General features: G+C 47.8%; 1 protein-coding gene across 1 annotated transcript; it reads right to left on the bottom strand.

Annotated features, from left to right (window-relative positions):
* Positions 1–11,441: 11,441 nt before the first annotated feature.
* SSR2 (signal sequence receptor subunit 2) lies at positions 11,442–18,456 on the bottom strand. The gene is made up of 6 exons (XM_037500215.1): positions 18,383–18,456; positions 17,512–17,666; positions 16,758–16,856; positions 15,547–15,655; positions 13,104–13,181; positions 11,442–12,019 (listed from the first exon to the last, which is right to left on the bottom strand). The coding sequence occupies exons 1-6, from the start codon at positions 18,389–18,391 to the stop codon at positions 11,909–11,911; spliced, it is 561 nt and encodes a 186-aa protein (XP_037356112.1). The 5' UTR covers positions 18,392–18,456; the 3' UTR covers positions 11,442–11,908.
* Positions 18,457–27,290: the final 8,834 nt, after the last annotated feature.

Below are 27,290 nucleotides of genomic sequence, written 5' to 3'. Positions count from 1 at the left end.
GCGATGGTGACCTCTCCCCTGGGAACAGAGAGAAGGGCTCCAAGCATGGGCCACAGGGCTGTCCTCAACTCTCTCCAGAGGGCGTGGTTCTCACTGGCTGCCTTGGGGCTAGCCTCAGTGACTTAGAGTTAAGCACCATCAGGCATTCTTCAAGTGGAAAATGCTAAGCCCCACTCCAGAAAGAAGTACCAAATACCAGAGTACCTAGGTGACGGAAAAGTGGGAAGGGCACTCACACTCACTGAATACTTCTGAGTGCCTCACTCCTACGCCTCTCTCTGCACCCACTGCTATAGCGAGTCTCCCAGGCTCCACTTTTCCCAGGACCGCCCCCAGCTACCGAGATGTAGGGAGGACCCAGAAGGAGCAGGAAGCGGGGCCAGAACTCTTCCTCTTTCCAGGCTTTCTGTGAGGGTATCACCCCTCTGCCAAGGCATCCTCCCAGCACCCTCCCCAGCAGTGTCCAAGATGTTGAAAAGTTCTTCTTTCCGGTTGCTTTTCCTTCTCACTGAAACCTGTCCACTGTCCCCGGTGTCCCTAGGACAGTCAGAAGTGCTAGCGTCTGTGCTGCTGCCACAGAGAAGGAAGGTCAAGGATCTAAGGACAGAGATGTGAGGCCCAGGAGCTCTGCCCAGGCCCTGTTCCTGTCCATGCTCATCACATCTAGAAGCAATGTACAGAGGACACCTCAACCAGCCACCAGGAGAGTCTCTCTCTCCTAGTCTACAAACCTGGGCCTCTGATGCTCCGGCCACAAATGGGATGCGCAGATCTGGAGGACAGATGAAGCCGTGAGCCAGGCATAGTCCCTGAGATTTGAGGGCAGGGGGGATGTTGACAAAAAATACTGTGAGAGGTTGGGGTGAAGGGAAGAGTAGGAACTGTGGATGCTCACTAGGAAAAGAGGAGTGGGTCTTGTTCTGGGAACAGGATGAAAGTTGGGGGGCACTGAGCTGGAGGGGGCACTGGGAGATTTTGGGTGCTTTGGTATTGAGTGACCTCACAAAAGAGGAAGAACTGCTTGGACTATCCTCTCTGTACCCCAGCTATCATCTGCTAGTCCTGCTCCAGTTCTGCCCACTTAACTGGATTTGGCAAGAGATATTAATGCAACTCCTTTCTTTTCCCTCCGGCCCTGGAGATGTCACCTGCTAGTGACAGAGTCCTGCTTCCCTGGCACTGTGGACAGGGATCTCTGGTCCTGAGGTCTCACTCTTCTTCCTCCAGGTCAGACCACCTGGGATCTGCATTCATCTCAAGGATCTACTCTGTTTCCAGCATCTTTGTCTTTGGTTCATGGTCTTTGCCCTCCAGAAAGTTGAATCTGGTCCTCCCTGGTAGTGCAAGGGGTTAAGCACAGCACTGTGAAGCTATCCACAGCCTCTGCAGCATGAGTTCGATCGCCAGCCAGCCAGGGAGCAACCCACATGGCGCAGCAGACCTCTCCTGTCTGGCCCGCTGCTCCCCTCAGCAGTGTATTTCGTCAGTCTGCTTGTTCTGCTCCCCACTCTGTCTCTGGCGTATCCTCTCACCCCCCACACCTCTGGCTGTGCCCCAGTTCTTGCATGCATAAATAAACAAAAATCTTTTTTAAAAAAAGAAAGTGGAATCCACTGGCTCCTTCTTACATCTTCACTCCATTTCTCAGAAAGATTTTCCTGTTTTCTAGATTTCACTCCTTCATGCTATGCTATCTTGTCAATTTTTTTTTTACTCTAATCCTTCAAAGACACAGCCCCTCTGACATTTCAAACTGGGGCCCCAGGTGTGCCTTCTCTCAGTGGCCTCTCCTTCCACTGGCCCTCTCCCAGGCCCCTCCCTAGCTATCCTTGCCTACTGAGCTCAGGAAATGGTGCAAGGGAGCAGCCAGGACTTGGTCTCACACTATAGCTTTATTTAGCTCCCAACGAGATCTCAGCATGTCACATCACTGCTTCTGCTGAGCAGTAAGATAGGAGATTCTGAAATAGGTCTGGGATCAGATAGTTGAGATGAGGGTAGAGCGGAAAGCAAGAAGGGGGCTGTAGTCATTTTCCTTATCTTCCTAACTCTGGACTGAATGGTTTTCCCACTAACACAGACACATCAGTGTCTCCTTCCCCTCCTCTCGTGTGGGACCTCCACTGACTGCACTGGTCACCCCTAAGTCACTGGACAGCCCATTGGTGCTGAGAGGAGAGCATGTAATATTTTACTAGAGAGAAACGGCTGTTATTAAAAATCAGATCAGGCCTCCCTGATGGTGCAGTGGGTTGAGCGAAGCACTGTGAAGCTGTCCACAGCCTCTGCAGTGCCGGTTCGAACCTGGCTGGCCAGGGAGATACACACATGGCGGGCCAGACCTCTCCTGTCTTGCCTTCTACTCCCCTCATGTACTTCAGTCCGTCTGCCTGTTCTGCTCCCTGCTCTGTCTCTGGTGAATCCTCTCACCCTCCCGCTCCTCTGGCCTATACCCCAGTTCTCTTTTTTTTTTTTTTTTTAAGATTTATTTATTTATTTATACAAGTACTGGGTACAGTCAGAAGTGCGGGAGGGTGAGAGAATTCACCAGAGCCAGAGCGGGGAGCAGAGCAGGCAGACTGAAGCACACTGCTGAGGGGAGCAGCGGGCGGCAGGAGAGGTCTGCGCGCCATGTGGGACCCTCCTCCGGTGGCCGGGGAGCAGCCGGGGATCGAACTGGCGCTGCGGGCAGCTTCGCAACCCAGCGCTCAACCGCTGCGCCACCGGGGAGTCCCGATGTATTTATTTTTATACAAGAATTGGGGTATAGGCCCTCCCTGGTGGCGCAGCAGTTGAACGCTGGGTTGCGAAGTTGCCCGCAGCCTCTGCAGCGCTGGTTCGATCCCCGGCTGCTCCCGGCCACCAGAGGAGGGTCCCACATGGCGCGCAGACCTCTCCTGCCGCCCGCTGCTCCCCTCAGCAGTGTACTTCGGTCCTTCTGCCTGCTCTGCTCCCCGCTCTGGCTCTGGTGAATTCTCTCACCCTCCCGTGCTTCTGGCTGTACCCGGTGCTTGTATAAACAAACAAACAAACAAATAAATAAATAAAAATACATGCCTCTTATAAAAAATAAATAAATATATCTTTTAAAAAATTAAAAAATTAAAAAAAATTAAAAAAATTAAAAAAAAATCAGACCATAATTTCTTTAAGGTATTATAGTGGCTTTGGAATCTCTTGGAGTCTGTTGGTGCCAGATTTGCTACCACCAGAAGGCAGGTGACCGTGGGAACTGGCTTACTGTTTCTGAGCTTCAGAATCATCTGTAAAATGGGAATGAAAATATCCAACTTGCAAGGCCACTGAGAGACTTGATAATGTATTACCTAATATGTGTTTGGCACATATTAGGTACTTAATAAATGCTATAATTGTCACTGTTATTATTTAGTAGCAGAGAGAAGGCAGGACATAAAGAAATGCACAAGCTGGAGACAGAAAGGTCCAACAGAAGCAGAAATAGGCAGTCTATGAAGGTTGTTCCCTCTCTTTTTCTCTTAAAAGAGAGAATAAATAACTGTGGGCTGACACCAACACAATCACCACAGGGATCAATTCCAAACAACTTCCAATGCAAAAGCATGCAACCAGGGCAGGAGAGTGCAGGTAGGAAGAGCGCTTCTGTCCTTTGGGACCCTGATGTGCCCCAAGGTGTCCTCCACCAGGGGAAGGGAGAGTGGCCACGGGTTGTTTAGAGTAGGGGTTGGCAAGCTGCAGCCTGTGGGTCAAATCTGTCTTCTATCTTTTGTAAATGTTGGGAAAAGTCAAAGGAAGAATACTACTTTGTGACACATAAAAATGATATAAAATTAAAATTTTGGTGTTCATAAATAAAGTTTTTTTTTTTTTTGAAGACAGCCATGCTCATTCATTTACATATGGTTGATGGCTGTTTTTACATTACGACAGCAAAATTGGTAGATGCGACAGAGACCATATGGCCCGCAAAGCCTAAAATATTTATTATCTGGGTCTTTACAGGAAAGGTTTGCAGACTCCTAATTTAGAGCAACTGGGTCTAGAAATCTCAGGAGGGGGAAAAAAGAGAGCAAAGAGAGACATGAAGGCTTACTGCACACAGTCAGGCTTCCTGCAACAGGCTCCAGGAGGAGTTATTAAAGACCCCTGCATACCCATGCCCTAAATATCATCTGGAGCCTAGAGGAGGAAAGTATTAACCCATAGCAAGTTGCCTACGTCATCTTGTGGGATCCTCACAAACATTTCTGGAAATAGAATTTATTGTACCTATTTTACATATGAAGAAAAAGGCGGCACATGGAGTGAAGTCACTTGCTCAAGGCCACAGGGCTGTCTGTAGGAGGTGGAGCTGAGCTTTCCAAGCAGAAATATCTGCACTAAAGTAGATCCCCCCTTATCCATGGAGGGGGGAAAGGTGGAGGGGTGGTAAAAGATGTTCCAAGACCCTTAGTAGATGCTGACACTGGATAATATTGAACCCTATCTATACTGTGCTTTTCCTATACATACGTTCCTATGATAGAGCTTAGTGTATTTATAAATCAGGCATAGCCAAAAATTAATAATAATTACTAATAAAATAGAACAATTATATCACTATAAGACACATATAACTAATACAAGTTATATGAATATAGTTGTTCTCTCACATATTATAAGTAACATCTAATATATATAATTTTTTACATTCTAAAATATCTAATATTTTTGGGTCTCAGTTGACCCTGGGTAACTGAAGTCATGAAAGGTGAACCTTCAGATAAGGGGGGGCAGCTCTATAAACCCTGAGGTCTTTCCTGAAACCAGAAGACAAGCTCCCAAAGGCAGGCAGTGGCAAGCTATGAGAGAAACCTGGCGACATGCTGATTCCCACCCTTTTCTGCCCCCTCCCCACGCAGCCAAAGATATGAAACCTTCTGAAAGAACTTTAAAAAAAAATTATTTATTTAGTAGAAGAACTGGGATGTAGGCCAGAGGTGGGGAGGTGAGAGGATTCACGAGACAGAGTGGGGGAAGAACAGGTGGATTGACTGAAATACACTAAGGCGAACAGCAGGCAGACAGGAGAGGTCGGCAGCTCCATGTGTGCATTAGCTCCCTGGAGGAGGGTGGGGGTCTGGGGTGGAGTGGTGTAGGGGAGGTGAGGGAATCGAACTCAGACAGGCTGCTGAGACTTAACTCCTAGGCCACCAGGGAGGCCCCCGAAAGAACTTAGATGAGGGTTCCAACGCAGTTCAAGTTCTCCTTTCTACTCCCTCTGCTGTCTTAGAAATCGGAATGTGGTGATGGCACAGGCGGGGCTCTGCTTGTTTGCTGCCAGCAAACACTGGTGGTAGAAGTGTTGACAGCAACCATACAGCTGGGCACTGCTGACTGTGGGCAATGGGCGGGTGCTACTGCAGCCCAGGAGGGGAGCTTCCTGGATCTGGCTTTGGGGTCCTAAATCTCCTAAGGGGGAAATAAGGGAAAAGACCCCAAAGAATCAGATAATGAAGAATGGGGAGGAAGGGAGAGGACACGGTCTGCTGGCTTCTCCTCCAGGTCTCTTAACCCTGGGGGAACGGGTTACAGAAAACCCTTTGATGGTTCAAAATTTAACCTACCTGCTTCTTCTCCCAGAGAAAGTAAACCATTAACTCAACAGTGTCCTGCAAAGAGGGTGAAAGCTGGGTTTCACTTAGCTTCAGAAAAAGAAGGCCCCAGTAGCCATAGTTCTTTCCCACCTCTGCTCCCCAGAAGCCCCATCCTATGGCAGGCCATAAAACCAAGTCTCCAGCACCCCCACTCCAGCCCAACTTCATTACAACATTGCTCTGTTTCTCAGTGGGAAACCATGAGATTTAACTCGGTGCCCACCGCTAATGTCTGGAACTCTGTCTCCTAGGACTTTCCTGTTACCTGCCAGAGTAGTCCCATATCCCAAAACTCAAAGGGTATATAGAAGGGGTTCAGTCGTCCTTGCGTTAGCACTTCCCAGGTCTCAGGTGTGGAGGCGAGGACCCAGGAGGATATACACGCAAGTACAATGATGGCATCTGTGGACCGTCCCTTAGTGGGCGGGGCAGCTGCAGGCGAAGACACCTGCCCAGGTCAGCTTCCACATTGATCCCTGATAGGCACCTGCCTCCAGGGCCATGAGCAGTTATTGATTCTATTGTTAGTCCTTAATTCTGGAAGTTCAAAGCTAGAGTCACCCATACCCACCCTGGAATCTAACTACACTTCCTTCTACTAAGTCACCAATCGGCACCCTCACCTCTTTGATATATGAAGCTCACAAATCAGTCAGGAATTTTGCTGCTTTAGACTTCCAAATGTGAGCTCAGGCTTTTTTTTTTTTTTTTTAATTCTTTTGCAAACTGACCCTAGGGACCCTGTCCTCTTCCTTTCTGCTGGGTCTCTATGCTTATTCTACCAGGAGCTTCTTGGGCTATAGACTTATTCATAATTTGTGGGGACTAGGAAACAAAGGGGCAAACTAATTAGTCCTCTTCTACCTCCTGCCAGTTTCTTGACATGTTTTCTGTGGGTGCTGTGCCAAAAGGGTGGGGCAAGAGAGGGTATGAGGTTCAGAGGGACACACCTGAGACTTTGACCACTGTGTTGCAGGGAATTAACTGATCAAATCCCAGTGAACAGTTAAAGATGGTGGGTGGAGCAAGGAACCCCTAATCCAATGGATGGGATCTTCTGGAATCTGGAAGTCCCTATCAAGCATGAGAGGGTGGCCCTCTAAATCCCACAGTTACCCCCGGGAATTAAAGGAACATTGTTAGGATTAGAGGAAGGGGACCCTGGGTGAATTAGGGTCTCATGGTTTCTAAATTCCAGACCCATCCTCTGTGTCCATAACCCCTGAATAAGAAAAAGACTGAATGACAAACAATGGACTTTGGAGTCGGATGAATTTCCATCTGAACCTCAAGACCCCAGTCCTACAATTTACCTTTTTATTGGCAAAGGACAGTTATTTAACTTCCCTAAACCTCCTCTTTAGTATTATGGGATTATGATATATCAACTCATAGGACTGTGAGGATTAAGAACATATATAAAGGGTTTAGCCACACTTATCAGGCAAAGTAGTGTTAATTAACCCTTGGCCATTATTGTGATTCCCTATCTGCACACCCTTACACACATACACACAGACACACACACTCATACACACACACTCACACACACAGCCCCCTAATTAAAAATGGTAGCTGAGTGCAGGAGGCATTCAAATGATTAAATTATTAAATGTAGGAAGCTACAAATTCTACTATTCTGCCACTCCCTAGGCTGTTGAGGAGTTCCTGAAGGTCTCTAGCTTGGGTCTCCCATTCAGGGATACCTAGGGAAAGAGAAAGGCCAGAGGGGAAACTCACCAGATCTGGGGGAGCTCCCAAAGACAGGACCTGTTCCTGCCCTCGCCTGGTGACTTCAATATGGGGGGAAGGTCCAGTTTCAGGTAGCCCTCCTAAGACTCCTGTCCAGTCCAGCACCTTAATGGGGGTGCCTCTCTCTTGCTCTTTTAAGGGAATGGCTCATGGTCTAGAAGTTTGCATAGGAGACAGGGAAGACTCATTCCAGTCCAGACCAGCTGCCTCTCCAACTACTGCAGCCCTTCCCTTCCCTTCCCCGCCCTACTTCAAACACCCTCCAGCCAGTGCGGTGCCCAGGACTTTAACCCCTTGGGTGCCATGGCTGACTCTGAGGGTTCCTGGGTTCCCCTGTCCTCAGCATTCCCTGTGCAATGGGCCACCACCAAATTCAGGCTTATGTGGAAATAGGTATAGGAAGTCAAGCTGGTATCACCATGAGGTAAGTGAGTATGGGGAAACCTTACATCCCAAGAAAGCTTCATTCTCCCTCCATCAGGGACAGGGTGGAGCTGAGGGTAGAAAGGACATCTCAGGCAAAGGCCCACAGCTGGAAACCTACTTAACGGCAAGGTCCCAAGGTCCTACGGGGTCAGGGAGGTCCTCAGCCCTCTCTCAAATGTAACTTCAAAACTGCTCCTCTGCCCCTTTAAGAAGCAGGTTGCCACAGCAGGAGGAGGAAAGATCTTATTTTCTGTGGTGAAAGTACAGGGAGGAGCAATTACCAGAGTAAGTCCCAGTAGGTCTGTCTGAGGGCTGAGGGCTGAGGGCTGAGTCAGCCAACAGATCAGAGTGACCAAGCATCCTAGCATGTTGTAGATGCCTGGCAGAGGCTCTCTGAACAGTTCCGCTCCCTTTGATAAGGGTTTGGGGGGGTGGGTACTGACTCCCTCTCACTGCGTGGGGGGCAGAAGACAGTGTGGGCAGACACTGGATTTCCTGAGATAATGGGAAGTCAGTCCTCTCTGATGGGGTGCTGTGAGCTAGAGGAAAAGGCTTGTCAGAGTTGGAAAAACTTAGCTGGCTCTGCCAACTCACTAGTTACGGGATGTGGAGAAGTTACCTGTTAGCTCTGCTTCCTCATCTGTAAAATGGGAATACTAAAAAAGATACAGATTCGTGCACTCGCAGAACTAAACTGCTGGGCTCATCCTAGTTATTCGATATACGAGCAGTTGCCACTGGCTGTGTGACCTGGATAAGCCACTTCACTCTGCATCCTGGTCTGTTAAATGAGAGGTTAAAGTAGGGGACCCGTGGTCTGGCCTTGCTCTAAAAGTCTCACTCTTGGTGAGAGGAAGAAGGCAGCTGCTGCCAGAAGTGGAAACCATGTGCCTTTTCCACCTGGCTGGGTCCCAAGCCACGAGAGGGACCAGGGTCCTCGCTACACAAGAACACAGGGGACTGCCTGCCTTGTCTTACTGGTGTGGGCCCCAGAACGCCTCTATGCAAAGGACCTCGTGACTGCGCAGAAGACACAGGTTCCAGAGGGGCGGGCTTACTTTACCTGAAGCTGCAGAGTGGGAGACCAGGCCCAGTGCTACCTCTGTCTGGTCATTGCTGCTGCCACCACCCTGAGCTGTTCTCTCAGGGATTAAGCCTTGATAACCTGCCATCCTTCCGCTGAACTCTGCATTACTCTCTGCTTTGTGGAAAATCTTATACCCATTTCCCGCTGAGTCTCTTCAGGTGGGGTCCCAAAGCCCAGTGCAGAAAGGCCACCTGGTTCCTCCTGGTACCAGCCTGGGTGTGTAGGTGAGCAGTTGCCAGGTAAAAGTTCAGACAACGTGGGAGGGACAGAAGGGGTGTGGAAGGGGTGTGGAAATACTGGCAGCTGGGTTACTATCTATACAGTCTTTTAGGGAGGAACCCCTCCATGCTGGTACTTAATCTCCAGGAAAGATATCCGCCTGGTGCTCACTTTCCCCTTCCCTTACAGACCTGCAGACAATCTGAGATTAGGGTTCATACCTCCCTAGGGTGGTTCCCCTTAGAGTGTGGCAGTGCTGTGGTCCACTTATTCTCATGATAAACTACCTCAAGAAGTTGAGAGGGCTCAATCCTAAAGCTAACGTTCCAGTCAAGTCTCTATCTATATATTTTAGAGGCTCTTAAATTCTCTCACAACGTTAACTCAATGGAGGCTCAAATTCCGTAACGACTCTAAGGAAGTTGATCTGTCAGAAGATGAAGGATCTGGTTTTGGTCTTTTTTTCCAGGTACCTGCAACACTCCCTGCCTTTGTAATGCTGCTTTTGTCACCTGTCAGGCCTGGCTCCCCTCCTAGTCTCCTCCACCATAAAAAGGGCCATGCAGGACCCAAAGTGCTGAGTTCTGCAAGGAAAGATGCAAGAAAGGCCCCAGGCTTGGCGAAAGGAGTCCATCCCAGAGTTCAACTGATGAAGAAATATCTTTACCTTCCGGCTAGGAAGTTTATCCTGCCCAGTAAGCCAGAGCGCCACCTCCTAGAGGTTAACTCCTGTTTTCTTTTCCTTTTTTTTTAAAGATTTATTTATTTATTTATTTATTTACACAAGCACTGGGTACAGTCAGAAGCGCGGGAGGGTGAGAGAATTCACCAGAGCCAGAGCGGGGAGCAGAGCAGGCAGAAGGACCGAAGTACACTGCTGAGGGGAGCAGCGGGCGGCAGGAGAGGTCTGCGCGCCATGTGGGACCCTCCTCCTGGCCGGGGAGCAGCCGGGGATCGAACTGGCGCTGCAGAGGCTGCGGGCAGCTTCGCAACCCAGCGCTCAACCGCTGCGCCACCGGGGAGGCCCTAACTCCTGTTTTCAGTGGAGGCCAAGCAGATGGAAGTGTGTCGGCTCCTCCAAAGACTAACACTCCATGGTCCTAGAGAGCAAGGTGACACTTGTCAAATTAGCTCCCCTTTTCTTCCCTACACTTGTTCTCTACACCAAGCTTTTGACTCATTGCTCTCCTCCCCTTCTCCTGAGCAAGTTCCAGATCTCCACAAGGGACACAAATGCAAACAGATCCTCCTTGCCCTCTGACCTGGCCAGTCCTGGGGTGTCCAAGCCGCAGGCCCTGAAAGAGGGATGTGAGCTGTTGGAGGGCCACTCCATTTGGAGCCTCCTGTTGTCTCCATGTCCTTTTCATCCTTGCTGGGGCCCCGGAGGCTCCAATTGCTGGGCTAAGGAAAGGTTAAACCGGTTGGGCAGCACCCCTCTACCCCCACAACAGAATCTAAACTGGGAAACTTGGTGGCAGGAACAAAGCGGGTATTTGTTGGGTTTCCCTCCTGCCTGGGAGGCTGTTGTCGACCACGGCATTCCTGGGTTGGACAGAGTCAGCTCAGCGTGGCTTCTCTGCTGCTGCTGCTGCAGCAAAACTCACTGCCTCTTAACCAAGGCTGGGTAACAACTCCTGGGGTCCAGGTGCCTCTGCCTGGCCTTAGCTCAAAGCAGAGGCTTTAAAAACAGATGCAGGCTCAATAAAAGCTAAGTCCTAAATAGAGGAAGGGCCAGATCAGGGGCAGGGAAGTTTTTCAAGCAGTCCTTTAGGGGCCTCCCTGGTAGTGCAAGGGGTTAAGGCACAGCACTATGAAGCTCTCCACAGCTACTGCAGCACGAGTTCGATCCCTGGCCAGAGAGTTACCCACATGGTGTGGCAGACCTCTCCTGTCTCACCTGCTGCTCCCCTCAGCAGTGTATTTCAGTCAGTCTGCCTGTTCTGCTCCCCACGGTCTGTGATGAATCCTCTCACCTCCTGCACCTCTGGCCTGTGTCCCAGCTCTTTTATGCATTAAAAAAAAAAAAAAAAAAAAAAAGCCCATAAATACATAAGGCCTCCCAGGGCCTGAGAGCAGCTCATCCGCAGACCATCTTTCTCCCTCCAAGAAGCTCGGGGAGGTGCTAAGAGGCAGGAGAGGTTTTGGGGAGTATGTGAGGACTGGGGAGAAAAGAGGGAAATAGGGATGAAAGCAAAGGTGTTCAAAGAGGGCCAGAGACCTCCACGGGAACAGGCCCCACCACCTTACAGTGGAGGCAGGCACTGCGGGCTTGCCCAGGAGCCTGGGCACTCAGGGCCTGAGCTCTGACTACCCAACTCACCCAGGTAACAGGCACAGAAAAGTCAGTGTGGCATTTGTTTTTATTAGAAAACCCCATTTGGTAAGCGCTTCCCTAACCCAGAACAGAGACTGGGCAGCCTCCAAGAGTCCCACAGCTTTCATTACATCTTCCCCCTCTTCTGAGAGGGGAGGGTAGGCGAAGGGAGTGGTGTCAGGCAGTCTCCGAAGTGCCCCCTCCTGGGCCCCTGAGAGAGTTCATGTTGCCAGCAGTACACCCCATGGCATCTCAGAGGTGCACCAGAGGGCCCTCTAGGCTCAGGGTGTTGCGAAGGCATTCCTGTTTGTATGGCTTCAGGATGGAACCAAGGAGGCTCTCATAGACTCCAAGGCCAGGTCCTTCACTCTGGTTGACAGCAGGGCAGGAACCAGCAGAAAGTGGCCAAGGGCTAAGGGAGACGAGACTGAGATACCCTTTGGAGTCTGGAAAGCACCTGGAATTCTTGGGAAGAGAGGGGAGTGGCAGCCCCACTCAGTTCTTCTTGGTTTTGGGAGTGTCATATTTCCTCTTGCTGGAGTACCACAACAGCAGGGGGATGCCTATGGAGGGAAGGGTCATGACCCCAAAGGCTGCCCAGTCCAGCTGTGAAAAACAAAAAAGGCCTTGCTTAGAAGTCTGAACTGGACCCAGGAGATGGGAAGAAAGGCCCAATGAGAAAGGCAGTAGTCTAGCCCACACTGTTAGCAGAACGTGGCAGGAAGGCTCCTCTGCTCACTGACTCAGAAAGGCTCTCTAAGGGCCAATCCATCTTTCAAAGTATGGAGCCAAAGGCTTCTGCTACCCGAACCCAGACTGGAGAAAATCTTAGCAGAATGACCAGATCTTGCCCTGAGAGTTAAACTGCCTGTGACCTAAGCCCTATTCACACCCCTAGGGCCTCTCTTGCATTCCTCATCTCACAATCTGCCCACCAGCCTCACTAAGCTACTTGCCATTCCTGGATCGCATCACACATTTCCGCACTTCTGAACTGCTCCCTCTTCTTGGGATGCCTGCCCCTCCTTACCTCTTCTTTGTTTGAATTTCACCTTACCCTGCTCCTCAAAGATGAGGTGAGCTGTTGGGGCTGCATGTTCCTGCAGCACCTCGTGTATAATCTATCACAGCGTTTTCCCCAGTGAATTATTCTGAGTCCACTACGAGCCCATCTTGAATGGAAGGGACGTGTCTTGTTTGCCATTGTTTTTCCAAAGCAAAGCACAGAACTGAGCATGCAACTAGAAATGTTTCATAATTATTCACTGAATGCATGGATAAATGCATTTCTTCATTCAGCACTTCAGGCAAATCTTCAAAACAAAATTCTCTCCTAGACCAGATCAAAACAAAATCCTCACTTCACCTCTGATTCTCTGCAACTCCCTGAATCTAAGCAGATATGCTTATAATCTCAGAACAGATCCACGACTCTATAAAGAAGGGTCAACGAAAGGCTGAGTAGAGAAAAAGGGTAGTTTTTTAGTTCTGTCAATTGTGATCGCCTTGTCAAAAATCCCGGTTAAACCAGGATATTTGCTGGCTGCCTGTATTGGACACACATACATACACACAAATAAATATGGCAAGAGCCGATGGACTAAGTAAATCTTCCAAACAGCCCAAGGGTCCAAGAACCAAGAGGATATCCTCATCCCAGGGGAATAAGAGGGAGCACTGTAAAGCTTACAAAGTGGGGGGAGAATCTCCTATCAAACTCCCGCTGAGCCAGGATTCCTCCCTGTCCAGGCGCACTGGTAAAGCCAACCTGAAATGAAGAAAAGAAGGGTGTTAGACAAGTCTCCAACTCTTCTCGTCTGAGAAAAGGCAGGCCCAACTACTCCAATTCTAAGTGTTAGTCTTAAGGCTTCAAGATGAGAAAAAAGCTTTTGAATTAGAGAGTTGGATGACTCTTAGTGTTGCAAGGAAGACTAAATCAGGAGCCAGGAGACTCGAGAAACATAAGATGAACAGTGACCAAACAAGGCAGACCAAGCACACAGCTGGAATTAAAGCCAAATCCTGTCTTAGCCTCAGGCTCTGAAGGGCCGGTCACCATCAAGGCCCCTCCAGAGGACCAGGTGTGAAATGAGCTATCCCTGGCCATCAATTCCTTATTCCTCAGGTGGAAATACTCTTCTGTACCTCACAGGTTGACATGAGGCACAAAATGAAATGAGAAGGATTCTGAAAGGTCTAAAGCCCTACCCAAATGTACATTACTAGAGTGGGGCTGAGCCTGGCCCACATTCCTTTGTCTCAGAGAGGAGGCTAGGAGTTTGGAGCACATTGCAAATAACTTTGTTCTAAAGTGGCTGCTGAGCCTTTGATTTTGTGTCTTTTAACCCATCAAGCACCTTGTAGAGCCAAAGAGTGCTAAAGTTAGTTCTGGAAGAAGAAATAACACAAAAATGTAAAAATGTTAAGTAGGATCAGAAGAATAAGGTTCCATGTGGTTTATAAAAAAAGAAAATTCAGAAAGTGCATAGAATGTTAGAGTATCTTAACTTTCCTTTATTGCTGTGGTTCATTCTGTTAAGTCCCTTCCCTACTGTGTACTCACTCAATAGCCTACAGTTCATCTGTAAGCTCCTGTTAAAGCTCTTCGTAAATTCAAGACCTAAACTTCTTTTTTTAAAAAAAAAAAGATTTATTTTTATACAAGAACCAGGGTACAGGCCAGATGCGCGAGAGGGTGAGAGGATTCACTGGAGACAGAGCAGGGAACAGAACAGGCAGACTAAAGAAATACACTGCTGAGCGGAGCAGCGGGTGATACAGGAAAGGTCTGCCTCGCCATGTGGGAGTCTCGCTGGCCGGCTGGGATCAAACCTGCGCTGCAGAGGCTGCGGACAGCCTCACAGCGCAGCGCTCAACCGCCTGCGCCACCAGGGAGGCCCAAGACCTAAACTTCTTGAGGACAGGGACAGTCTTAATCTTCTTGGTATTCCCCAGTACAAGCACAGTACAAGGGTTCAATACATTTCTATCAATCAAAATCAATCAAAAGACTGCTTACTACTAAGTTTCCATTGTATATGGGAAACAGCAAACTAAGGTAAAGCCCCTGACCACAAGGATTTTATAATTAAATTAGGAGGTGGAGGTGGGGAGAAAAATCTATACATAAGCGAGAGGACAACTAATGACACTGAATTAAATACTGAAATGGCATAAACTATAACAGCCACAGAAGTTTACATGCAGACAGTGAATGTTCACTGAAAGAATGAGTAGGAAAGAACAATATAAATTGTAAATGCAGAAGCGAGAAACAAATGCAGCTCAAAGCTGGTCTTGAGAAGACTTCAGAGAAGGTGAAGGGGAGAGAGAACCTCCGAGAATAAAGGCAAAGTGGAAAGAATCAGCTCGTGGGTAGGAGGGTACTGGAAGGAGCCTGGCGTTATTAGGAAGCAGGGTCTGTGTGGGAAGAGTAAGAGAGAAAGCTGAAGAGGCAGAGCACAGCCAGACGGTGGAGGGCTGCAGCCGAGAGGCAGACCTCAGCCTTCATGCAATCAGCAGGAGTGTTCTAAGCAAGGGAAAGACGGAATAATCTGAGCAGCACAGAAGAACTATAAGGGCAAGAAGAATAAACTGAAAATAAATGACACAATCCAGATTAAAAGCAAAGTAGAAGGGAGATGAGGAAGGGGATGCTTCAGTTCTCTCTCACCCATTTCAACTGCTTAATTCTGGGACTTTACAATTTGAAATTGTTTCGAAGGATGCAATCCTGAGTTTCTGGTCATTCTGAACTGCCTCAGCACTCAGTGGCTGCTTAGAAATGATCTGAAAGATTTCCAAGAAGTGGGGGGGCCTCCATGGTGGTGCAAGGGGTTAAGTCGCAGCGCTATGAAGCTATTTGCAGCCACTGCAGCATGAGTTCGAACCCCAGGCAGGGAGGTGGCCCACATGGTGCAGCAGACCTCTCCTGTCTTGCCCGCTGCTCCCCTCAGCAGTGTGTTTCAGTACATCTGCCTGTTCTGCTCCCCACTCTGTCTGGTGAATCCTCTCACTCCCCACACCTCTGGCTTACACCCTAGTTCTTGTATGCATAAATAAATCGTTAAAAAAAAGAGATTTCCAAGAAGACAGATTTGCACCCCATCCAATTAAGGGGTTGGGAAACTCACCACAACAGGTCCATCCTCCTGGGCCAGGTAAGTAATAGTTGCTGAGGTGAAGTTGAAATAACCAGCCTTGAGAGGGCGCAGAACTACGGTGTGAGAGACATTGCTGGCACTGGCCCAAGAATTAAGGAATGAAAGAAATGAACCTAAAGGTGTAACCTTTCAGCTTGGGGGTTAAATACACCATTCACAAAAGGAGTTGCTAACACATTGATTTCCTACTTGCAATACTCTGCAAGAAAAGAAATACAGACTTTTTCTGCTAAGTTTTAAGTATATGTCTTTCTAGACAAGTGTGAAGAGTCTGTGATGTACTCAACATTGAAGTTTCTCATTGTGCTCAGTATCGAGGTTGCTGAAGAAAACCTGGTTATGGGTAAAAAATGAGCGACTTAAACTCACAGAAAATCTTTCCTTGATTATAACTGAAAGAGGGTCTTGAAAAGACAAACTAAAAACAAAACCAAAAAAAATACAAAGAGAACAGTTATCCTCACCAGGAAGTCTAAATATACTTTAATTCACAAGGGGAAAAAAGAATCCAGTTCCTAACTCAGGAACTAAATGATAGGTTCAACAAAAGACTCACTGAGGGCCTCCCTGGTGGCTTAGGGGTTAAGTCTCAGTGCTATCACCACAATCGTATGGTGGCCTAAGTTTGATCCCCCACCAAGGAGCTAATCCACATGGTGCAGCAGACCTCTCCTGTCTCGCCCACTGCTCCCCTCAACAGTGTATTTCAATAGATCTGCCCATTCTGCTCCCCATTCTGTCTCTGGTGAATCCTCTTACCTGCTGCTCCTCTGTCTGCACCCCAGTTCTTCAATACATAAATAATCTTTAAAAAAAAAAAAAAGACTCATTGAATGAGTCTTTAAAAGGATTGAGAAGAGTCTTTAAAAGGATTCACATACTAGCTTCTTGAGCATCTTTGCTCAGCTACAAACATCTTCCAAGTATCTACATTTTTCCAATATAGTGCATTTTAAGATCTTATAATCTATATTTCAGGAACCTACCCTACCTCCTTCTTTAGTTCTACTCTAAATGACCCTCACACAATTTTCACTGGTTTGTCCTGTCCTACCTTATGCATCCAGAGAGGTGACAGAAAAACAGTCAGCCATGTCTAGACTGCTAAACGTGACCCTATCACTTTGTTGGCAACCTCTCCTCCCCACCTCTAGAGGGTTCACCCAGAGTCAAGAGGATACGGGGCAATCCGGTCCCATTTGACATTGAGCATTCCAGAGACAATGCCAAAGTCTTCTGGAGGGAAGGAATCATCAGATAATTCCACATCCAATGCAGCACTAGGAAATGGAAGAAACAAAAGCAGTAAGTAATGTATATAAACTTATAGCAATCAAATCTGCCTGCTTATACTAAAAAATAATAACTACAGAAAAGAGATATAAGTTACATAGTAAATTTGGGTTCACTGCATTAAAAAACCCAGGTCAACAAACAGACTCTATAGCTTAGAAGCACTAAAATACTCAAGTATTTAGGAAGGACTGGGCCCAAACCCACTCCTGCCCCAATTTCTTCTCAAACATGCACACGCCCATGTGAGCATGCTTCGGGAGAGGAGCAAGATGAATAGAGAAAACTAAAGGGAATACAACTGAAGAACGGCAACAAAAATGCTGATAGGCTAATGAAATAAAGCAGCTGAAACTTTAAATCCCTGAGGTAGCAAAGGATCAAACATTTTCTGTCTCCTCATCTCTCCATTTCACGATTCTTGCTTCTTCCCCACTCTGAAACTTTTCCAAGTCAAAAAAGTAGAAGATGGTTTCTTGCAAAAGAGGTAACAATGTCCTCCTTTCCCAAAGGTAGGTCCAGCAATATACTGACTCACTCACACCTGTTGCTGGAAGTCTCCCAAAGCTTAATCACTACTCCTAGCCGAGAAATCTAAGAATCCCAAAAAAGGAACAACTTGAAGCTGCAGGGCCTCCTTACCTTGAACCAACGTTGTAGATGTTGTATTGTAAGGTCAGGTCTCGCCCCTCCACAGCATATCTGTTCAGCAGTGATTTGGAAGCCAAAAGCCTGGCTCCTTCCTCTGCATTAGTGACAGCAAATAGAGCCAACACCACAGATACCAGGAGCCTCATCTTTGGTGGAAAAAAAGCAAAGTGAACAGTCAACCCCAACACGTAAAATCATCAATATCTGCCTGAAAATGCTCCTTTGCAAAGTATATTAGTGCTCTTTTCACTTTATCAAAGCACCAGCCCCTTCCATGGAGTAGTCCATACACCATACGCGACGAGAGCTGATCCATTCGCGAGACTCTCCCACTGCCTCCACCTTGCAGCCCTCGGAAATCAGTTTAAGCACCAAAATATTCGCTAAGTTCTTCCACTCAGGGGTCCTGGGTGCTCCCCAACTGGTGGGGTTTTCTGAGAGAAGGCCACGTGGACAGAGCAGAGCCTCGCCCGATGTCAGGCCGATCTCAGAAGTACAGCAGCCTCTAGCTTTCACACACTGGAGTCCCTCATGACTGCTGTCTTCCCACAGCTCGTCCCCTCCGTCCGGCTGCACTGGAACACTACCCGGCAATCGCGGGGTCCTCCCCGACGCCCCCGTACCCCACCCTCCCTCCTTCCCAGGGATCCCGTTCGTCCTCGCCCTCCACATCCCTTTCTGGGTACCCCCACCGGTTCATTTCAATCTGGCCCTCGGCCCTCCCTGCCAGGTTTACAGCTCCTCTCAACGGCGTGCCCGCTCCCCTCCCCGTCCTCCCCGAGCTAACCTCCAGCCGCTGGGTGAGGGGTGGGCAGGAGACGCTCCCCGCTCCCGCCCGCACCCTCAAAGTCCACGGACTCACCGTGCGCATCCTAACACCCTTTCGGGGTCCAGCAAGACCGGAAGAAAACGTCAGCAACCGACACACCGGAAATAGGCTCTGTCCGGAAACCTCGGTGCTCCGCCCGAAGCCTTCTGGGAATTGTAGTTCTTGAAGTAGCTCCATCTTTTCTTTTGCAAGGGCCCGCCCACCGACCTCGCAAATGCTGACACTTGTAGTGGCCTGGGCAGTTTGTGTACATGTTTTTCTTACCCTCCCCTCTTCAGTGGCGTTTCTAGCTGGCATGTGACCAGCAGCTAACTAGGTACTTTGTGGAACTGGCAAACCCAGAGATTTGGGCCATTTATCCTAGAATGTCCATTGTATTGTCAGACTAGGAATTACAGAAAAGTTATTACCTCTGGGCCGCCGAGTGAAAACTTTGGTTATCCCCTACATACAGTAATTCACCAAACCATGAGTTTGAGATGCGTAAACTGTAGATCCTTCCTTCTCCATTCTCATTTTAACTGTCAGAGGAATCTCACAGCTTTGTTCATACTCATTAATTAATTAATTAATTAATTTTACTGCAGTGGTCTCCTTGCCTTACCCTGTTTTTCTCTGAACTTTTCAGCTATTACACAAACTTCCTAAAACAATATTTTGCTCACTTTCTCATTTCAGACATTTAATCAGTATGTTATTGAAGTGCAAATAATATTTTTAAAGATTTTTTTTATTTATGCATATGAGAGCTGGGGTGTAGGCCAGAGGTGTGGGGGGAGGGGGGTGTGGTGGTGTGAGAGGATTCACCAGAGACAGAGTGGGGAGCAGAACAGGCAGATCCACTGAAATCCACTCCCAAGAGGAGAAGGGGGTAAGACAGGAGAGGTCTGCTGCACCATGTGGGTTAGAGGCCTGCAAATAAATCTTTACTGACCATTCTATCACCTATGCTAATTTCTGGGAAAACAAATATTTGTAAGACACAGCACTTGACTTGCCATGCTTAGAGGGAGGGACAGATAAGCAGATAATTTTGGCACTGTCTTCAGTGCTCTGGGAGAGGTTAGTATGTGGTTTTCTAGTGTGTGGTTTGTCTTTTCATTCCCTTAATTATATCTTTTTGATAAATAAGTGTTACTCATTTTAACTATAATGTCCTCTATAAAGCACCTATTACCTCCAAAATGCTAGTTCTTGTGCACTCATGGACTCTTGACATTTGGGAAGGAAAGACTCCCAAGCTAAGACAAAATACTCACACATAGGCCTCCCTGGTGGCTCTAGGGGTTAAGTCTCAGCACCATGAAGCTATTGAAAGTCACTGCAGGATGAGTTCGATCCCCGGCCAGAAAGCTGAGACCCACAAGGCACTGCAGACCTCTCCTGACTCGCCCGCTGCTCCCCTCAGCAGTGTATTTCAGTAGATCAGCCTGTTCTGCTCCCCACTCTGTCTCTGGTGAATCCTCTCAACCCGTCCCCTCCCCCACACCTCTGGTCTACACCCCAGTTCTTCTTTGCAAAAATAAATAAATTTTTTAGAAAGTGCTGAGATGACCCCAAAAGTACATACACAGTGAGAAATAATAATAACAGGATTTATTTACATAGGGAATGAGAAGAGAGAGAGAATCCACAGGATGATCCACAGGATGACACGTGGCCAGATGCTGCGTGTCCTACCCCAGATAGTATCTGCTGAGTAGAGACAAAGATCTGAGTTCAAGCTTCCATTGGTAAGGTGGTGGTTTCTCCAGGCACCCCTCCTCACCATCAGTTCAACTGCTAAAGCCCCAGCAGCCTTTTAAATGCTCAAAGGCCCAGCCCCAGTCCTTTTCCCATTAGCCCCTTCTCAGGAGGTGGAATCTGGAAAGCTCCACCTGCCACCAGCTAGTTGGCCATGAGCACCACCCAGTGGCTTGGAGGTTTGTCCTCACTATTACTCTTTTTTTTTTTAATTTTTTAAAGATTTATTTATTTATTTATTTATTTATTTATTTATTTATTTATTTATTTAAGCACTGGGTACAGTCAGAAGTGCAGGAGGGTGAGAGAATTCACCAGAGCCAGAGCAGGGAGCAGAACAAGCAGACAGATGGAGGACACTGCTGAGGGGAGCAGCGGGCGCTGCAGGAGAGGTCTGCGCGCCATGTGGGACCCGTGGGACCCTCCCCGGTGGCCAGGAATTGAACCGGAGCTGCAGAGGCTACAGGCAGCTTCGCAGCCCAGCGCACAACCACTGCGCCACCAGGGGAGGCCCTCCTCACTATTATTCTTAACAAAGGGATAGATGTGATGGAAAACTGACTCTAACTTCTCTAGTATTCCTTTAACAAAAATGTACTGGTGGCTTTCCTATGTGCCAGACACTGTTCTAGAACTTAGGGCAATAACAGTGGACCAAACAGACAAAACTCCAGGACTTTCTCAGGCAGCAGTACCCAGCAGAACTCTCAGTGATAATGAAAATGTTCTATAAAACCTCCATTTCCAGGGCGTCCCTGGTGGCACAAGGGGTTAAGCACAGCACTATGAAGCAATAGCAGCCTCTGGAGCATGAGTTCGAACCCCAGCCGGCCAGGGAACAATCCACATGGCTCAGCAGACCTCTCCTGTCTCGCCCGCTGCTCCCCTCAGCAGTGTATGTAAGTCAGTCTGCCTGTTCTGCTCCCCACTCTGTCTCTGGTGGATCCTCTCACCCCCACACCTCTGGCCTGTACCCCAGCTCTTGTATGCATAAATAAATAAATCTTTAAAAAACAAACAAACCAACCTCCATTTCCAGCCACAAGTGTCTACTGAGCACTTGGAATGTGATAGGTTGGGCTGGGGGACTGAAGTTTTTAGTTTTATTCCTTTTTAACTAATTTCAACTTAAGCTTGAATAGCCACACAATGACTAGCATATTAGGCTCCACAGTTCTTTGACTCCGTGCGCTGGGACCCCGCCTCTCATTGCTACGACAACCACTTTTGTGAGGACACGGGATCTAAAGAACTGTGAGTGTGTGGTGAGGGAGGGAGAAGGCATGCCCGAGCCTCATTGTGTTAGTGGCCATAGATCTTTATGATAATGATGAAGAAAGCGAGTATGTCTTTATCTTTGGCTGTCAAAGTAAGAAGGCAGGGTGGGACACAAGCCTGAACAAGGGTAGTTCTGCCTGGTGTGAGGGGCCCCCTCAGAACTGACCTGTTCTTCTCCCTCTTAGGAGACCAAAGAAGCTTGGGGAGAGGGAGACCCAAGGGCAGAAAATCCCTCCCTTAACAACCTTGATGTACCCTTGACTTCCATCTGCAGCTCCATTGATGAAGTAGGCTACCTAGGAAGCCAGGACATAAGCAGCGTGAGTTCCTCCCTATCTGATCCTTGCTCTCCTACCTCACAAGTGTAGTTAGCTGAACTCCCTCAAGACTTCCTGAGGCAGCTTCCATACCTTCTCTGTGTCCTTCTAATTCACCTCTGTATCAAGCATGGCTCAAATGCATTTCTTCCAGAGGAAAATAGCAACAGTAATAGTCATTACAGTTTACACATATTGAATACTTACTACATGCCACCTTACGAGAATTTACATCTCATTTATCCTCATACCAACCCTATATGGCAGCATTTTTTCAAATAAAAAAACTGAGGTGCAGGCAAGTTAGATAACTCTCTCTAGATCACGTAAGTAGCAGCAGAGATGCTAGTGCTTGAGCTCAGTTTAATTTGAGATCACATACACACAACTGCCTCTCACTTAGCTACCCCATTTTTATTAGTCCCCCATGACACCCTTTCAACTTTTATATGTGTTAAACACACTTAGTAAATGGACTTTTTGTTTGCTTGGGGGAGGGTTTAAATGCTAGCCATATTTTTTGTTATTGAGTTATACTGGACATATAAAAGCTGCACGTATTTAAAGGGTCCAATCTGATGTTTAGACATATGTATATACTCATGACATATGTGGATACTCATGAAACCATTACCACAACTAAGAAATTCTCTCTCTCTCTCTCTCTCTCTCTATATATATATATATATGTATATATATTATCTCCAAATATAAACAACAGGATTTCTAGAACAGATACATTAGAGGATTTTTTTTCCTTGTAAAATGAATCTTTATTAACCAAAGTATTTGCATTAGGATCCCTTCAAAATAATGAGATCTCTTCCAGGGCATTTATATACTGCTGTGTAACTGCTTTTTAGAAATTGTAAGTGAATGTCAAGCAGGCACTTGCATGGTCTGTGAATCCCACTCTGTCCTTGCACGTAGGCAGGTGTTTGGCTTAAGCTTCCCCTCTAATCTCATTACTTCTCTGCTCACTGCCCACAACCTCAGATATGAATCCCTACTTGTAGTGGTTCAAGGGAGTGCATGCTTCATTTATTCCTTGCTCTTGGATTTCCCCAAGGAAGAAGAGGCTTCCAGATTTGCTCTGTCCAAGAAACAGAAGCTGACCAAGTTTGTGTTTGTCCAGATGAGGAGAAATAAGGTGAAGGAGAGGCGTAAGAATGACAAAGAAGATGAAGAGGACAAGGCAATGAGGTCTCCTATCTCTTTCCCATTTTCTAGGGTAAGACGGAAACATTACCCACACTCAAAGGCTTCCCGAAAGGAACCCTTGAGCACTTTGGACAGTAGCATAGCCTCATCCAAAAGCAAGACCAAGTCTTTCCACTGGATATGGGCCAAGTTTGGACAATACTTGTATAGCTGCTGCCACAGAAGGGAGAACTCGGCAGAGGAAAACAAGACGTGGGACTCTAAAGCAGGGGGGCGCAAGGATGAAAAAGGCTCATTCACTTGACACTGTTAGTGAGCAAAGGATGCAAGGGGGTTTCCTGGGAAATCCCTTACCAAGAGCAGCTCTGGGCAGAAGGCAGGAAAACGAAGAGTGTAATCTTTCAGCTTGTAAATAAAGCAAAATTTATTTTTGTGGATGACATCTATGAACCTGATGATTCCTGGTTTTTATATTTCCTTTTTTCTCCTCCTCATGCTCCTCAATGTTGTTGTTATTATTATTATTATTTATTTATTTATACAAGAACCAGGGTACAGACCAGATGCGCAGGAGGGTGAGAGGACTCACCAGAGACAGAGCGGGGAACAGAACAGGCAGACTGATGAAATACACTGCTGAGGGGAGCAGCGAACGAGACAGGAGAGGTCTGCCGTGCCATGTGGAACCCTCGCCGGCCGGCCAGAAATGAACCTGCGCTGCAGAGGCTGCAGACAGCTTCACAGCACTGCGCTCAACCTCCTGCGCCACCAGGGGAGGCCCTTTATTATTTTTTTTTTTACAGATTTATTTATACAAGAACCGGGGTACAGGCTAGATGTACAGGAGGGTGAGAGGATTCACCAGAGACAGAGCAGGGAACAGAACAGGCAGACTGACGAAATACACTGCTGAGGGGAGCAGTGGGCGAGAGGAGAGGTCTGCTGCACCATGTGGGTTGCTCCACGGCCAGTGGTGATTGAACCTGCACTGCAGAGGCTGCCAACAGCTTCACAGTGCTGCACTCAACTGCCTGCGCCACCAGGGAGGTCCTATTACTATGATTATTTTTTAAGATTTTATTTATTTATACAAGAGCTGGGGTACAGGCCAGAGGCGGGGGAGGGTGAGAAGATTCACCAGAGACAGAGTGGGGAGCAGAAAAGGCAGACTGAAATACACTGCTGAGGGTGTTATAGAGCAACCCCGATATTAAACGGGTTCCTGGCTGTGGGTCCTCACCCGCGCTTTAAAGGGACTTATGAATACTGTACTACACACACACGCAAAAGGGTTAATAAAAGGTTTATTTACAAAAGAAAAAGAAATAAGGAAAATGTACAACTCAGGGAGAAAATAGGGAAATAAAGTCTTTAATGCGTCCTACCTGATCCGACGACCTGGAAACCCAAAGTCACTCTCAGAGCTGGCCGGACGCTGCGAGCTGTCCGAGAGCCCAAAAATGGAGAGCGCCCCAAAGCCCACGTGTCTGCCTTTTGTATCCACCTGGCTGCTTAACCCCACCCTCAGGTCCCAGCCACCTTCCCTTTGGTGGGGATGGGATTTGGAGTTCCCAGTGTCTTTGGCTTTGACCTGGGGTGGGGGTGGAGTCCACAAAGCCTATATGGAATTTGCTTTGGGACATCCTTTTCCCCCTAACAAGGGGAGCACTGGGCGAGGCAGGAGAGGTCTGCCGCGCCGTGTGGTTATCTCCCTGGCTGGCCGGGAATTGCACCTGTGCTGCAGAGGCTGTGGACAACTTCACAGCGCTGCGCTCAACCCACTGCACCACTGGGGAGGTCCGTTGTTATTATTATTGTAGATGTAGCCCCTTTCTCTCTCCCCATTCCCCTTTATCTCTAAACATCTCACTCTAACTCTACATGAATTTCTGTCTCTAAGACCTGAGAATAAGTGTTTGCACAGTTGAGACCTTGAGAGACGTGAGGAGGCATTTTAAACCCTTGAGGCCTGGAACTCCAATATGAAAAACAAGTATGAGAGTCTAGAAGTAACTAATGGGGGAAGCGTCAAGGCTTAATTGTTCAGGTTTTCACATCCAGAGTTGTCTCATTTTCTTCCTAGTAACTGTCAGCTCTAAAGCAAAGTTCTTTAGCTTCTAATTGTAGGAAACAATAAGAGAACAAAAGCTGTTTGCCCAGGGTGAACTAAGATGCCAATCCTAAGATTGTGATCCTTCCTAGCAGCCAAGTTTAAGGCTGGCTCCCAAAGGTCTATTGTCATTTCATTTTTCCTGCCTCAGCCTGAGTAAAGGAGAAAAGGCCCATCCAGGGTCCGTCCCCCCACCCCCACCCACTTCTGCACATACACACCAATTCAAGAAAGAACTGCCCTGGTCAGTTCCCGAGAAGCTGAGCTAGAGATGGATGTTCTTGTGCAAGTTATTTTTTGGGAGAATGCTTTCAGGAGGAGGAAGGGGAGTGAGGGAAACAGGTCCAGGGTAGAAAGCTAAGCGAGGATGTGGTCTCCTGAGAGGTAGCCTCAGGCTGACCCTGTGAAGCTCTTGAGCATGAGCTGCTCCACAAAATTGGAAACTATTAAGGCCAATGGTTGACCTTTTGTCAGCTCCTATCAGTTGATCATTTTCCATGGGCTGCCCAAGGGAAGGGGGTGGCCAGAAGATCCAGCAAGGCAGCTCCCCTTTGGACTGAGGGCAGCTCTGTGATGGGGCCCTCTGTGACTGTTAGTAGTTGACCCTTCAGCAACAGGAAAAGAGGTGTGGTCATGTAAAGAAAACCTGGGCAGGGCAACCTGAGAGGAACTACTATGATTCACTGAGGTTTGTTGTATTTCCCAGTATATATTTAATCCTTGTAAATGTCCTATATGTGTTTGAAAAGAGTATTTCAGTGAAGTGCATGAAAATGAACACACAAATGTGGGAGAAAGGACAGCTATTCCTAAGAGAACTCAACAATTACAGAGGGAAATGGAAATGGAAAACCAGTATTAAAATATAACCAGCATCCTCCCTGGTGGATCAAGGAGTTATGTCTCAGCACTATGAAGCTATAGGTAGCCATTGCATCATGTTTGATCCCCGGCTAGGGAGCTACCCACATGGCGCAGCAGACCTCTCCTGTCTCACCCACTGCTCCTCTCACCAGTGTATTTCAGTCAGTCTGCCTGTTCTGTTCCCCACTCTGTCTCTGGGGAATCCTCTCACCACCCCACACCTCTGGCCTACACCCCAGTTCTTGCATGCATAAATAAATCTTTTGAAAAAAAAGAAATAGAAAGTTAGTGGTCAACGTGGTGCAATTCAAATAAAGTCTGAAGTTTAGTTAATATTATCAGAGCGATGTTAATTAGTTTTGATAACTGTGCCATCTGAAATACTAGCAATAGGAAAATAGATACTAACAACTGGTGAACACTATGTGGGAACAGCTGTTTTTTCCCTTGCGCCACCAGGGAGGCCCTTAAAACCAAAATTTAAATTCAATATTGTTTTAGGATTTTTAACTCTAAGTAAAAAATACTCAGTCTGGGCCTCCCCGGTGGCGCAGCGGTTGAGCACTGGGTTACGAAGCTGCGCTCAGCCTCTACATCGCCGGTTCGATCCCCGGCTGCTCCCCGGCCACCTGAGGAGGGTCCCACATGGCGCGCAGACCTCTCCTGCCGCCCGCTGCTCCCCTCAGCAGTGTACTTCAGTCCTTCTGTCTGCTCTGCTCCCCGCTCTGGCTTTGGTGAATTCTCTCACCCTCCCGCGCTTCTGACTGTACCCAGTGCATGTATAAACAAAACAAACAAAAAAAATAAAATAAATAAATAAAGCATGCCTCTAAAAAAAAAAAAAAAAAAAAAAATACTCAGTTTAAGAAATTATAGGGGGGCTTCCCCTGGTGGCGCAGTGGTTGAGCGCTGGGTTGTGAGGCTGCCTGCTACCTCTGCAGCGCCAGTTCGATCCCCAGCCACCGGAGAGGGTCCCACACACACACACACAAAAGAAATTATGAGGGCCTCCCTGGTGGCACAAGGGTTAAGATGCAACCTATGAAGCTGTCCGCAGCCACTGCAGCATGAGTTTGATTCCCAGCCAGCCAGGGAGCAACCCACATGGCACAGCAGACCTCTCCTGTCCCGCCCGTTGTTGACCTCAGCAGTGTACTTTGGTCAATCTGCCTGTTCTGTTCCCCACTCTGTCTCTGGTGAGTCCACTCACCCCCCACACCTCTGGCCTGTACCCCAGCTCTTGTATGCATAAATAAATAATTTTTTTAAAAAAAGAAATTATAGTAACCACTACTCAGGCCAAGAAATAAAACATGGGGGGGCCTCCCTGGTGGCGCAGCGGGTTGAGCGCAGCGCTGTGAAGCTGTCTGCAGCCTCTGCAGCACGGACTTGATTCCCAGCTGGCCAGGGAGATACCCACATAGTGTGGCAGACCTCTCCTGTCTCTCCCGCTGCTCCCCTCAGCAGT

The sequence above is a fragment of the Talpa occidentalis genome, unplaced genomic scaffold (assembly GCF_014898055.3).
Source record: "Talpa occidentalis isolate TD23 unplaced genomic scaffold, MPIMG_talOcc4v2.1 talOcc4.9, whole genome shotgun sequence".
NCBI classification, from domain to species: Eukaryota; Metazoa; Chordata; class Mammalia; order Eulipotyphla; family Talpidae; genus Talpa; species Talpa occidentalis.
This window is presented reverse-complemented; position numbering and strand designations above follow the sequence as displayed.

Excerpts from the sequence above, each read along its gene's own strand:
- SSR2 (XM_037500215.1), bottom strand. Across the intron at positions 16,857-17,511 it reads ATCTACAACGTTGGTTCAAG|TGCTGCATTGGATGTGGAAT; the intron begins GTAAGGAGGCCC and ends TCCATTTCCTAG. Across the intron at positions 15,656-16,757 it reads AAATGGGACCGGATTGCCCC|TGCCAGCAATGTCTCTCACA; the intron begins GTATCCTCTTGA and ends TTCTTGGGCCAG.